At 42.8% G+C, this 14,573-nt stretch overlaps 2 protein-coding genes across 2 annotated transcripts; one reads left to right on the top strand and one right to left on the bottom strand.

Moving 5' to 3' along the window:
- The first annotated feature begins 1,633 nt into the window (after positions 1-1,633).
- Positions 1,634-6,049, top strand: LOC134016974 (heparan-sulfate 6-O-sulfotransferase 3-B-like). Its single transcript, XM_062456220.1, has 3 exons — positions 1,634-1,854; positions 4,001-4,677; positions 5,973-6,049. The coding sequence occupies exons 1-3, from the start codon at positions 1,790-1,792 to the stop codon at positions 6,047-6,049; spliced, it is 819 nt and encodes a 272-aa protein (XP_062312204.1). The 5' UTR covers positions 1,634-1,789.
- A 2,839-nt stretch (positions 6,050-8,888) lies between these two features.
- LOC134017239 (2-oxoglutarate receptor 1) lies at positions 8,889-14,463 on the bottom strand. The gene is given in 4 exon segments (XM_062456664.1): positions 8,889-9,075; positions 9,077-9,287; positions 9,289-9,584; positions 9,789-14,463. Coding segments are annotated over 4 exon segments (561 nt in total). The 5' UTR covers positions 9,792-14,463; the 3' UTR covers positions 8,889-9,024.
- Between the last annotated feature and the right edge of the window lie 110 nt (positions 14,464-14,573).

Genomic DNA, 14,573 nt, shown 5'->3' with positions numbered 1-14,573 from the left:
CCGAGTTTCGACTACTCGTCTAACTGAGTGTGTGTGAGTTGGCTCGGCCCTCCCTCATGCAGTATAATTGGTTGACACCGCGTGTATGATTGACAGGAACAGAATTATCGTGTGCGCCTTTAGGCCTACAAGTATTTTTTGTTGTTCTTTGAATTAGTAAATTATTTTAAATACAATTAAAATTCATTATTTCATAATCATAAAATTTTTATAGGCTATATTAATCTTTTAAAAATAGAGTTGGCTCTTCAGATATGCGAGCCAGCTCCTGACGTTCGCGAACGACCCATCATTAGTGCGTGGCAGAAACCGATGTTGTCATTATCCTACATTTAATCAGCCGCACAACATGTCTATTTAGCGCCGACAATATGCTATTCCCTCGCTAATTCCATCTGACTGCAATGAGCTAATTGCTAACAATCAATCCCATTGTTGCAATGTGTCTCTAAAGTAGACTAGTTGAGCAGATTGGCTCGAATCTGAAGTGAATTGGTAGGCCTATCTGAGGATATTGCTTTCACAAAGTCAGACGATTAGGAGTCAGTACTAGGCCTACCAGGGTAACACTTTCTTTACTTATTTCCTGCGAACGATGTTTACCACAACATCGTTTACAGCAAACTTTCTCCAGACTTCACACCATCAGCCCGATCTCCGTTTGTTTTGTTCTCTCCTGTTTAGGAGTCCATCTGAGACAGTAGTAGGCTACCCTCCCTACGCACTCCTTCCACACTTGAGTGGCCTGACAAGTAGCTCTCTCCCCCACATCGCGAAGATCGTGTGCTGGGGCTAAATGCACACTGTCCTTTTTGGTAGCTAGCAATTATGGAGGCGCAGTGGGCTGAAATCATGTCATTGAGGTTAATTACAGGCAATTAAGAACCAGTTGGCTGTTGCGTTGACACTGGGTGAGGATGAATAGTGGTTTACCGTCTGCTCAGATTGGTGCCTGTGTTCAGCATGGGATGGATCGGAAGAAGGGGGAGCGTCAGTGTCAATCTTTCTGAAGTGCCAGTGGGAGACGACCCGTTTTGTCCTTGACACCAAAACTATACAGTCTTGAGTTTTTGAGTTGTAAGTGGACGGCTTGTGGTTGTCTAACTCCGCAGCTCAAGCACAGCATTCACCCCACAATTGTATATTTTTTTTAATTTTATTTTAGAAGACTGGGTCTGACATTTAAATCCTATTTATGGCATATCTACCAAGTAACAGTTTGAAGCAAGTGTGTGCACAAACTGGAAGGTTTTATTCAAGTTAAGACCGACAAGCAGAATCATGATTAGAAGACCGACAACCCGGGAGTCAGGTGGCTGAGCGGTGAGGGAATCGGGCTAGTAATCCTAAGGTTGCCAGTTCGATTCCCGGTCATGCAAACTGATGTTGTGTCCTTGGGCAAGGCACTTCACCCTACTTGCCTCAGGGGAATGTCCCTGTACTTACTGTAAGTCGCTCTGGATAAGAGCGTCTGCTAAATGACTAAATGTAAATGTAAATGTAAGACCACGCATACAATTCTTGATCAATCTTCCATCTCTGTGGAGGTCATCACGTATTATTCTCCATTTGAATCCACATGTTCTCCCCTACCCGCTCCATCTCCCCGTAATGACCACTCGTTAATCCATGCTCCAGTGGACTTGCACTGCTGAGAATGAGATGAGCATCCTGGAGCTGGCTGAGATGGGCAGTAGGCATCCCATCCATTATTGATCGGTGATTAGCAGGCCTCTCAACTTAAACACGCTTCTTGGGCTGCATGGGTGCCCCAGGAAGGGGTACTTAAATGTTTGTCTCTACCCCTGTCTGCTACTCAGGCAGCCTGCACCATCCAACCCACGCATCCAACAGGTAAAAAAACCTCCATGTGCAAAATCCTGGTGTTTGCACAGACGATAACAAGCTAGCTATATCCAAGAGAGGAGAAGCTGGAAGCCTGATGATTAGAAGAGGAAGATGGATGGAAACTTGTAGCTACAGCTAGCCCCCCCCCTCCTTCCCTCTCTCCCGCCCTCCCTAAGGTACATCTGGACCAGGCGGGAAGGCTTTCACCTGTCTCCGAGACGTCAAGCGCAGACACTTTGATGCTGATGCGCCGTGACACTGATGGTGCACACGGATGACCTTTGGGTCTGCTGAGCGTGCTCAGACAACACTTGCTGCATGTGTTTGTGTCCCACAGACAGGCTAATGAGGATGTGTCTGCAGCAGCGGCATCCTGCCCACTGCTGGACCAGCACGTGCCAGCGTACAGATGCTGCCAGTGGGGCTCTAATCACAGCTTGCTGTCCGGCTCTGCCAGCTCACTGTGGAGGGCAGGGGGGGAGAGAGGGTGCTGCCTGCACTCCCCTGCCCCCTACCATACCACCAGCCTGGCACTAGCACACCAATGATTACGCAGCGGGATTATGCCCGGGTTTAAGTGTGTCTGATGTCTGAGTCCCTGCGCCTTCATCGAGCTCCATGGCGATTGGGTAGGGAGAGATTCTGTAGGTTATGATCTGGGCTCTGGTAACATCCATAACCTCAGCCACTGTATGGTAGTCTTGTTGCTACTGTAGGAGGGTTGCTAATCGACTAGTGACTGCAGCCCTTTAACAGGGCGACTCAGCAGAGAGCTAAGGAATGTTGTGGATGGTGTATGTGTGTTGACCGAGAGTAATCATGACCATGTCGAAATCATATCGCTTTTATTATTCAGTGCCATGGGCTGTTTTATAGCAGACACGGTGATATGATGCTACATGCTACTACCAGTCAGGCATATGCAGACCAGTAGCCATTCAGTGTTTGAGTGAGGGAGCGTGTTTGTTTGTGTGAAGTGTGAGAGAGCACACATTCCTCTAACTGTTTGTATATGTGTGTGTATGTACTATGTGCTTGTGTGTGTTTGTTTACTGTATAAGAGCATGAGTGCAGAGCAGCTTTGGAGTCAGTGTGAAATCTCAGCGGTATACCCTTCACTTTATCCGGCCAGTCTGTTCTCTGGGGTCACATCAGAGTGGCGGCCCCATTAAATATTCACTGGCACTCAGAGGACACCACCTTGGGGGAGGCCTGGCCGGCCAACACCTGCCCCAGTCCTGGCTCCCTCCCTAACCCAGGCTGCTGGGAGGGTTGGCATACCTATGGTCCTGGAGCTTGGTGGCTCTCCTTTCAACTAGCCCTGCCCAGTGGCGACAGGCAGATGTGGTGTCTATGTGATCTCGAACAGCCCTCAGAGCAAAACACTGACGAGATTCTTTTTGTCTTTAACGTTAGGAGCAGATAGACATGTTGGACTGCAAAACAGTACATATATTTAGGTGTGTACACTGTGTACACCTACAGTTGTTAGATTGAAAACGTTCAGGAGTTTGGAGAGTTTTCATACTCTCCAAGATGGATTCCCAGGCTGTTTCCAGCCCAGACTAGAGATGTCATCATTCCAACTACAGACCTCCAGTAATGTTCTCCCCTTTGAATGTCCTTAAGTTGGCCCTTCAGAAGACTGATGAATTGTAGCGAAGCTTCCTCGTTTGTCTTCCATGCTCAGCAACTGTCCTTAGGCTTACAAGGATTGAGGAGACCGTCACTCTCTGGAGGAGAGGCAGTGATGTGTGTAAAAAGAATATATATAATTTAATGGCAATTCTCAATAGAAGAAATATGTTCCTTAATAGTGTGGCAGGGATTTTTGACCCAGCGATGAGGCAAGCACCTAGTCAATGCCTTAACAGATTATTGATAATGATTGATAACTTTCATTTTAAATTTGTAAAATGGGAAGAACATTTCAACAAAATGACACTTTCCAAACACCAATTTGTTTCTGACTTTTACACTGGACTTTCGGTCCTTTGGGAGAAAGCCCTCTTTTAGTCTAGCAATTAGCATTCAACCTTGAAGTCTGACAGAGAAGTCACCATCTATAGAGAAGTCACCATCTGCCACGACAATAGCGAGCTGTGATGTCGCTGTGTTCATAGCTCTCTGACTGTGTTGTTTCTGGCCGCAGGAACTTCTACTACATCACCATGCTGCGAGACCCCGTATCCCGCTACCTGAGCGAGTGGAAGCACGTGCAGAGGGGCGCCACCTGGAAGACCTCCCTGCACATGTGCGACGGACGCTCGCCCACCCAGGACGAGCTCCCCACGTGCTACAGCGGCGACGACTGGTCGGGCGTCACCCTGACCGAGTTCATGGACTGCTCCTCCAACCTGGCCAACAACCGTCAGGTGCGCATGCTGGCCGACCTCAGCCTGGTGGGCTGCTACAACCTTTCCTCCATGAACGAGAGCGAGCGCAACCAGATCCTGCTGGGCAGCGCCATGAACAACCTGAAGAACATGGCCTTCTACGGCCTCACCGAGTTCCAGCGCAAGACGCAGTACCTGTTTGAGCGGACGTTCAGCCTGCGCTTCATCGCCGCCTTCACGCAGATCAACAGCACGCGCGCCGCCAACGTGGACCTGAGCGAGGGCGTGCGCAGACGCATCGAGGAGCTCAACTACCTGGACATGCAGCTGTACGAGTACGCCAAGGACCTCTTCCTGCAGCGCTTCCAGTTCACGCGCCAGCGGGAGCACCAGGTGGAGCGACTGAAGAGGCGCGAGGAGCGTCGCTGGCTGCGGGAGCAGAGGGAGCAGGGCAGGGCCTGGCTCCCCAGGCGCCGGGGAGACGGTGGCCGGGGTGGGATCGGAGGAGGAGGAGGAGGAGGGGACAGGGAGGGGGGTGGGGGTGGCGATGATTTTGCCACCACAACGGAGGACTATACCAGCCAAGTGGCCCGTTGGTGAACTCGCACCACAACCCCTGACCACACAAGGAGAGAGAGAAAGGGGCCACAGGGGATAGCACACAGAAACATAACTCTCCATCTCTCTCTCTGTTTTTTCTCCCCCTCTCGTTCTTACTCTCTCAGTGTCGATATACTATATCTCTCTCTATCTCTCTCAGCTTCAGTGTGATCCGAGCTCTCTGCTATAGTTTATTTTACCGTCATCAAACTGCCAAGTCTGTGGGTCCCACAGCAGCCCTGCCTTGGAGTGCCCTTTGGTGTCTTAAAAGTTCTAAATGGATTATTTTAATGGAATCCTTTATAATGGTTGTTCATGTTGCTTCTTTCCTTCCCTGCTTTGATTATTCATTATCATGCAGATTGTGACAACTCTTTAAAGACAGCCAATGAAGCCTGAAGAAGACACAACCAAAAGAAGTTGCTTGTAATGTAACCGTTATTTCATTGGGACGCTTAATGTCACATGGGGTGAATATCAATCAATGTTTTTTCTGTTATAACTGGCAGGAATACATTAGTTCATCAGGAAACAGTATTCAAGTGCTGATTGTTGCATGTCATGTGTCCACACTATATTTGACAAATGGTCTGAGGACAGTGAGTTTCAAACGAAGGATAAGAGTCAAAGTATATTTATGAAAATACATTTGTGGTCACTAATGGGTCATGGGTGATGTGTAAACTGTTGTTTTTTTCTGCCACCAAATATTGGTCTGAAAAATCTGATCAGATAAATGTCAATCTTTTTCATTCAAATGATATATGTTCATTTGTGCAATATTCTGTATAGAGTGCAGGAACTTGTCATTAGAACTTTTTAACTTTTCCCTTTCCGCTGCTATCTGTGTTTAGAATGTGAAGTCAATCGTAGACTCACAAAAAGAGGATTACCCACTGAAGCAAATCATTCATATTTTCATTCTGCCCTGCCCTACACCTAAAGTCAGTCAGCTTTCACATCACAAGCACCATAACGATAGCGGAAACAAATGTTACAACAATTTAAGCCTGATTTTGTAAAGTAGGTCTCTCCAGAAGGTATAGATAAAGAGTCCGTAAATACTATAGGTGATGAAAAAGGGCGTTGTGGCTGGCTTGCATCCTGACTGTCAATGAGGTGATCAGCATTCGGCCCTGACTCTACCAGCCGTCACACTGGCTGCTCTGACATGTTTGTGGAGATCAGGCCAGCAACACAGTGTGCTGGCTGGAGGCACTGGGGCCAGCAGACTGCCACCTCAGCAGGCCCACGATCAACACTGAACATAGCAGTGGTTTAGTAGCCCCCACCCCCCTTGGAAAATACACATCATTACTGTACATGGAAGTATAATGTTTGTTGTGATTGAACGCTATGATGTTCTCATGAATGATTGGCAATAAAAGCTGTGTTACGCTTTGACTGTATGGATCTCTTATGGAAATGGCTGTACAGTATTTACGTAACCAAGGCATGAAACCATGGGGACATTTGCTGCTGTGTGACACTTGTTTTACTCATAATTGCAGGCACTGCAGGTTTTAATCATACAAAGTGTAATACTGTACGTGTTTCATTGTGTCTGAATCTGACCGAAATCTTTGTTGCCATCTGAAATCAACGTGAGGATGTGTGCATGTGTGTGGGTGCGTGTGATGCATGAGTGCATGGGATGCGTGTGGTCATCATTGTTTATTGATAACACTACTGTGTATAATTTCTAATAAAATGACATGGCAGACTCAAGTGAAACCTTTACCTTCCATTGTCAAATCAACTTTTTATATTCAAATACCCCCAGGTGCTAGACTAATCAAATCTCTCTCTTACAAGGTTGCACCTCTCACATAAACTGACTAATATTCAACTGTTCAAACTCCACTGAGTAGAGACAAACACCTGTAAACTACATGTATAGGCATGTGGTGTAAATTACGTGATGTGACAAAGAATAAGGCATTGTCTCTATGTGAAACTGCCACTCCCCAATGCCTGTGACATAAATTGTAGTTACAGAGTGATTTAAATTCAAGCTCAACTGCCACTCAATAGAAATGCACATCATTCAAGGACAGCTTGTCTTGTATTTATTTGGCCGTTTTTTCCTGGAAAAAAGGACTTTGTCCAAAGGAAGAAGTTTGTATTTACCATGAAGGCTAGTGTATTGTGCTCAAAGACAGCTTTGTATTCTGTATGTTCATGTTACATTTATTGTGATGTATGAAAAGAACCGTCTTGATGCTATTTGACTTGTTCTACTTAATCTAGGATTTTCGTGTCAGATCCGCAAAGATGGGAGAATAGTCCTTTAGATATTAGAAATAAATGCATTGAACAAACGCCGCAAATTTCTGACTGGGATTATTGTGCTAGAGCTACACCTACAGGCAAGAAGTGAAAATAGTTCAAAAGGAATCTTAATGCACAATCCTCAATAAGCCTTGCTGTAGGATTATCATAATATAACTGTTGAAAAAACTTGGCATTTTGAATTTAACTTTGATTAGGTTCTCTATTTACATCAACATTCTTCCAATAACTGCTAGGCTTTCTAATGTATGATCAAACAGTGTTCTCATCTCATGTAATTCCTCAAAATAAGTAAGGAAATATTTAGAATGGTATTATTATACACACTGTACTGTGGGCAATTGCCCATCAAGATGACAAGATACAGATTAGATAAGACTGTATACAATAAAATGACCAGGCTTCACACATAAACATACACCCCCCCCACACACACACAGTCCTACACAACTATAACCAAATCTAGATTTGGTTATAGTGCCTCTTCTTTGAATTTAAGTGGACTAAATGCTGTTCAATGTGTATGTACAGTACTTCTCAAAATTAGTTATTCTAGGGGGAATTCTTAAAATTCCTCAGCGATTATTTAATCACTCGTAAGACAATATTGACTGTCCTTGACCGTCATGAAAGCTGTTGACTTGCCAGATACTTCCTTACAAGAATGTTTCCTCCTGATTTGGCCTGTATTCAGACCCTGACATGACTGAGCCTGCAGGCCTTTATTTAGTTTTAAGTAGATACCGTATCCACAGGCACACACAAAACAGTTAAGTGTTGTCTGATTGCCAGTATATTATCTACATCACACAACCTACTGCCATCCCCTCTTTTCGAGCCCTTGAATCGCTGACTCAGGCCAAAAGACTGGGACTACAGCATGTCATTTTCACCCAGATGGTGCAATTCTATTATCCCAGAAGTAAAACAGCAGGAAGTGGGTAATGACTTGAAAGAGACAGGACTTTGCTCCTAGGCCATTTTCTGCTGCGTGAGCGTTTGTAGCTCCAAATATTCCTCATCTTTCATGCCAGCCGAATTAATAGGAAAGATTTGACAGAGTTTCTGCATGAATTATGAGTGGACTTACCTGCGTAAAAGTTGTATTATGTAAAAGTTGTTAATTGATTAAAATTGAAACAAGGGTTTTTCTCAATTAAGATATATGGAATTGCAAAAAAATGCTATGACAAACAATTTTACTTTAACTCAAGTATGTTTATCACAGTGATTACATCATTTTACAATCATTATTCATATTGCAAACAATAACAAAATTAAGTAATCTGGAAGGAAACACTCTCTATGGGATTTCCCTTTCACAGAGAAATCTACATCTTTGAAGGCAGCAACATTTAGACAATTAGAAAAGTCAAACAAGGCAGTAACATAAAGAGGGGTATGAAACAACACCCAAAGTAAATACAAGTGCATTTTATTGTAAAGAAGCAAAGCTGACATTTACTAAAAAATATATATTTTTGATTTACAAGGCAAACCTTTGAGATGCTGTTGATGTTTGGTTTGCTAATGGATGTCCTGGCGAAACTCCTCGGCCTCCACTGAAGGAGATCTAGCAAGGCCTGTTGGAATCTATCCCCAGCTAGGGTGTACAGAGCCAAGTTAAAGAAGGTGTTGAGGCCTGCCAGGGGCCTGGAGATGATGTAGGCAGCATTGACCCCCGTTTTCAGAATGGAAGACACCTTCTCGGTGTCCAGAGTCCTGGTGTACAGCCGTAAGCAGCGCAGGATGTGGTAGGGCATGAAACACAGTACAAACACCACTAGGATCATCACTGTCAGCTTGCGGGCTCATACTCGGACAGACTGGCCATTGTGAGGCCCTGCTTTCAGCTCCCTGGCAATGCAGATGTAACTCCAGGAAACCACCACCAGGGGAAGCAGGTAGCCCAGCACTGTGAGCAACCAGCCATACATCCACACGGTCTCTACTGGATCGTTACTGGCAAAGTCAAGGCATTTTGTCCGGTTCCGTTCCGTTCCGCTCGTTTTCACAGTGACCATGGCGAGCATGGGAGAGATCTCCGCCAGAGAGACGAGCCAGACCGCCAGGCAGGCGAGGATGCCCCAGCTCTTCCTCTGCACCTGGGCCGCCCTCAGAGGGTGCAGCACCACCACGTAGCGGAACACACTCAGACAGGTGAGGAAGAGGATGCTGCCGTACAGGTTGAAGTGGAAGCTGAACCGGACATTTGCACACGATCTCGTGCATGACCCACTCGCCAGAGATGTAGTTGTGAATCAGCAGGGGCATGCTGCTGGCATAGAGGAGGTCAGCTATGGCCAGATTCACCATGATGATGCTACTGCTCTTCCATGGACGCAACTTCACCAGGTAAATGGTGATTGAGATGATGTTCCCCACAAGTCCCACTACACAGATGATACTGTACATCACAGGCAGGTAGTATCTCTTTAACCATTCATCAACTGACATGGACTTGTTCTTTTCTTGACACATGGTTGCGTAGAGTGACACGAGTAACACCTAGAAAGACAATTCACAGGTAAACGGAACTCTGTCTTCAGGTGTCATGAGAAATCAGGGCTTATTCATGTTTCTGTGGACAACGTGAATTAATTATTGTCATCTATCATAAATCAACCAACAGTAAAATGATTGTAAATAAAGTTGTACTTTTCTTTCAAACGTTTCCCTTCACTGACAGCAAATGTAGTTCTGTATTCTTACCATAAACTGCAGAGCTGCTCCTTGGTGCGTCTCCTCTGGATTCGTATATTCTAGATACTAGTTTGATTTCTCAGCAGGAACCAGAGTAAATAGCATCTCAGACCCTCCCACCAACATCAAGTACGAACAGCAAGGAAGGACAGCACAAAATTACAACAAAAAATAAATAATTCCAAATGTATTATTTAGAGAAACGTTTTTTCCTATTGGAGTCATTTGAAAAAGAAAATATTCCTGAAAATGTTTTTCAGACTAAGAAGATATAGCAGGGTTCAGAGTGATGTTTTCTAGACTGCACTCCAAAATGTGTGTTTGTTGTGTGTCAAATTACAATATAATATGCAGTATTCTTTGAACCCAATATAAATGTAGTCTATGAAATAGAATACTTTGTTTATGTTTCTTATCAGCACTACCCGTAGGTCACCATACTCTAAAAACATTTCTCACTAGTTCCTGGTTGAAGTCTCCAACAGTAGGAGTTACTGTTACTGTTTAACTGATGACTCCACATATAAGCACTTTATGTTTCAACATTTCCTGATCCTCATGAGAACAATTGTATTGTCACATGCTGTGTATCACCACTGGCACTGTTCAGTGAAATAAATACCAGAGCTGAACATATTTTAATATAAAAGAATGATGCACAATGGCTTTGACAGACTTTGTACAATCAATGAATTAGTGGTTCTGTAATTTTTTTTAAGGAAAGTCTGACATCTAGTGGTCCTCTAATGGCCTTCTTACATTTTTGTGAACAAATGGGAACAGTTTAATCATATACATTTTGAGGATTTCAGCTTTTCAACACACCGTTGGGCAAAGTTTTTAACAAACTCAATTAAGGTATTTACAGAACTTCACCACCTATAATAATAATAATAATAATAATAACATTATTGAACGAACCGTATAGTATGTTTACTATAATATTATTGTAATCTGAATTGTAGTGTCATTCAAGAAGGTTATTTTATAGCAAAAATATTTCTGTAGTGTAATATCTGCAGCGTTGAAATATCTGCAGTGTTGAAATATCAATGCTATTTAACTCCCCTTTACTAGTGTGAAACTATGCAACCTGGAACAAAACATTCACATTCATAATAATTTCAGTCTGGTGTTGTGAATCTTGTGATCAGATGACTTTGAAAAAACCCTGACTTGAAGCACCCTGATTTTAAACAATATTCCTTAGGAGCATGTAACACTTTCAGCTTCTTTTACTACCACTAGATGGCATCTAACCAATTCTCAAAAACAAAATGTCCACAATGTGATTTTTTTAAAATCCTTAACCTTATTTTAGATTTCATGTAGTTAGCAAGAGTTTCCAAGGCAACTAAAGTGAAAATTCAATCAAAGGCTATAGGCTTGGTGTCAATCACAGCATTATTACTGTTGAAGTAATAGCTTGAAGGTTGCTGCAGGCCTGCAGCACACTATCCAGCCCTATAGTCTCCACACAGCAAGTCACATGGGGACAATAATGTGACGATAATGTATATTCATGGACAGTGTGCAGGGACTTGTGGTACCAGAAGATGGTGTTACAATAACAAGCACGTTTTGAACATATCTCACGCAAAACATAGCCTACTATGAATAGCCCAACAAGATTGAAGAGAGGAGATTAACATTCATTGCAAGATGGTATTTTACATGAGTTTGAGGAAGCCACCAGGGGTTATTGAGGGATATGTAGTTGGAGCCTCTACAAGGTGAAAGGGGAACTGGTAGAAGAATGTTTTTTGAGTTCCATATCTGAGTCTGTTTGACAGTGGCATTTCTTCAGGCTTGATGGGAGCAATGCGGTGACCTTTCCTCACTGCTCTTGATGTCCATGACACTCGTTTGAAGGGGCTTGTCAGTGTGACAAGATCAAAGACTGGACCACTCCTATACTCTTATATGCTATGTGAAGGCCAAACGCGATTAATGTGACAGTTTAATCAAAGCAAGACCCCATTGTAGTCATGACACTGGTAAAGCCATTTGATAGGTCTAATAGTTCATATGTATTTTAGCATTTTTTTTCCTTTTTATTTTATATGTCAAAAATTAAGAATTCTACTGTACCCAGTGACAGAATCAAAGAGTAAATCACATTATATTGGGAATATTTTTATTATGACAGACAATTATTTTATTTTGTAAACACTATGTATTGATATAGAGAGCACATGGCAACAGCAACTGCGAAATAGAGGCCTTCCTCATACATTTCCATCAGGCCATGTCCCCTTCAGTACTGTTGTCATCTGTCACTGAGGCCTTCTGCTCCTCTACCCTACTACCCCTGCATGGTGCGCGTGGGAGGTTGCCCTGGTGTGGACAGATAAGTGAAGCTTGGTCAGCAGGCTTTCCCCAACCCAGTCCAGCAGTCTGGCATTCCAGTCTGCTCATCCTTTTTCTGATGCCTATAACAATAACGGCTCATCATTCCACACATACCGCTTTCAATTTAATGGAAAGAATGTGTTTGTCTCCATAAATACCTCCGTAATCCCATATCTGGCACTCTGTAAAATGACAGGAATAAGTAATAGTTTGGAATTTGGAGGTGGAGGAAAGGGGTAAATAATTACAAGGAACATCCATTTACTAAATATCATGTCATGTTCAGTGTTTAAAGGTATTCAGAGACTGCTGATCATACAATCTCCCTTTTTACAGGATGAGTTATGTGTTATCTCCTAACTGCAACATTTTTCTTTGTGGGAGTGAACCTTGAAATATTCGAAAATAAAAGTACAACCCCTGGGGCTATATACATTCGGTTGTGTAAAAAAAACATGTTACATTCAGTACTAATACATGTTATTAACAAATATTAACATAAAAATGTCCATTATCTATCTGGTTATTAAATATATGCTATTTCTATTGTTAAAGTCAAATTCATATGGCAATTTAAGGTATACCTAGTTTGAGATTTTTGGTGCTATTAATAATAATCTAATAATTATACTCCATACACAGAGTGGAAACTCAAATATATACCGAATGCCAAGCAAATCAAATATAAACTGAATGTAGGACTATAAAAAATTTGAAAAACTATAATTTCCCTCACGGTTTCACTGCTGTTCCCTTGGTAACAAGCAAACCCTTGCCCTTCTGGAGCCACCTGACATTCGTTTGGAACGTACCATGTGCATTCATGGGGTGATCTGTGTAGATTTCCATTTGTTTATAATCTTCCGATTACCAAAATAGCACACATTTTACAATTAACATAAGTCTCTCAGAGATATTCATATATGAGTTATATTTCCTTCGACAAACGTTGTCTTCAGATTTTTGTACGCACACTGATAGACATTGTAGTTACCCTTTCAATAAATCTGCTGGCTGTCGTACAGGGAGCTGTCAAATGCTTGTTGCTCCAATCTGTGCAACAAAGTGTCGAAAAAGAACCTGACACTCGGATATACTCGTCTAAAACATAGTTTCATGTGTAAAGTGAGAACCCAATGTGTTATTGAATATAATTATTTCGGCTTCACTCCATAGCTATCTTGTTTTTTCTCCCAATTCGGTGGCGCTGAAGTCTGCACTGTCTGCGCGAATGGTAGGCTGGCGCTGGAGTCTGGAGAGAGATTCTTCATAACGATGAGGTAAAGCCAAGGTAAGCAGGTGAAAATGCTGTGTGAGCGACTTAACTAGCTAGCTAGCAATAGCTAGCGAATTTGACGTGGCATAAAGATATAAACCGTCTTAGGACGCTTCTAATTGTTAGATCATTCTTTGAACATTTAGCACAGAAATCACGTGTCAACTAGCTACTGAGATATGGGTCGGGACGTCCACCAAAGTAATGCTAGCTGGACTAATGTAAGCTAGCTAGCTAGCACGAGAAGCAACTAGAACAGGGATATACCTAGCAACCCATCTAGCCAGTCGTCGCTACTAGCTACTGTAGCTAGTACTAGCGAGGAAGTCGTACATGACCAGAAACCGTCTCTGAAATGACTTTCTTAGTCTAGCTAAAACATTTAAAAAGTAGTGTACATGCTAGCCAGACTAGATGTTGAATTTTTAGACTTCACTTGTTCTTGACTTGACGTAAATCCTTTCCTTACACATTAAGCTACTTATATATTTTTTGACATTTGATAGTGATCAACCCAGCTGGACATTGCCATGTATGTCGTATTAATGTCGTAGTAGCTAGACACCACCGTTAATAATCATGTTATTGATAGGGGATGGAACAGCCAGACAAGGTCATATATTTATCGAAAGTGTTCATGCAGTCTTCAGCCTTGAATAACATCGATGCAAAGTGTCGGCTAACGTTGTAACTTTCTTCTAAACCAGATTATGAAGATTCATATTTAACATTGAGAAAAGGTTTGCCCTTGATACCATAATTGATTTTAATCTAGCAATGTTGAAGCAATGTTGTGAAATGTGTGGTCTTATTGTATGTTACGGTAACCCTAAATGTCCTGGTTATTCTATGCTGTAATAAATGCCAGTGTTTGTTTTTTGCTTCATGTTCTGCAGGCTTACAATTTTTGGAAGAGTAATTACAGTAATAGGCTATAGTAATAATAGAGGACGTTTGTAATGATATTGATAAAAGGAGTCCATTAAGAATATGTGAAGCAGGCAGATTTCTGTTAACTTTCTCAACGTAAGTACAGATTTGATTTTGCTAGGCTGTCAGTCTGGCCTGCACAGCCAGTTTGTATGCTGCAAATGTGTTTCTGATTTGCCATTGGCCAGAGCTTTCTGGGAGGGCCTTCCTGGAGGCGGAGGGGCCGGCAGGAAGGG

This window comes from Osmerus eperlanus, chromosome 3 (assembly GCF_963692335.1).
Source record: "Osmerus eperlanus chromosome 3, fOsmEpe2.1, whole genome shotgun sequence".
Classification (NCBI taxonomy): Eukaryota; Metazoa; Chordata; class Actinopteri; order Osmeriformes; family Osmeridae; genus Osmerus; species Osmerus eperlanus.
Note: the sequence above shows the minus strand (reverse complement) of the source record. Positions and strands in the feature narration are given on the sequence as shown.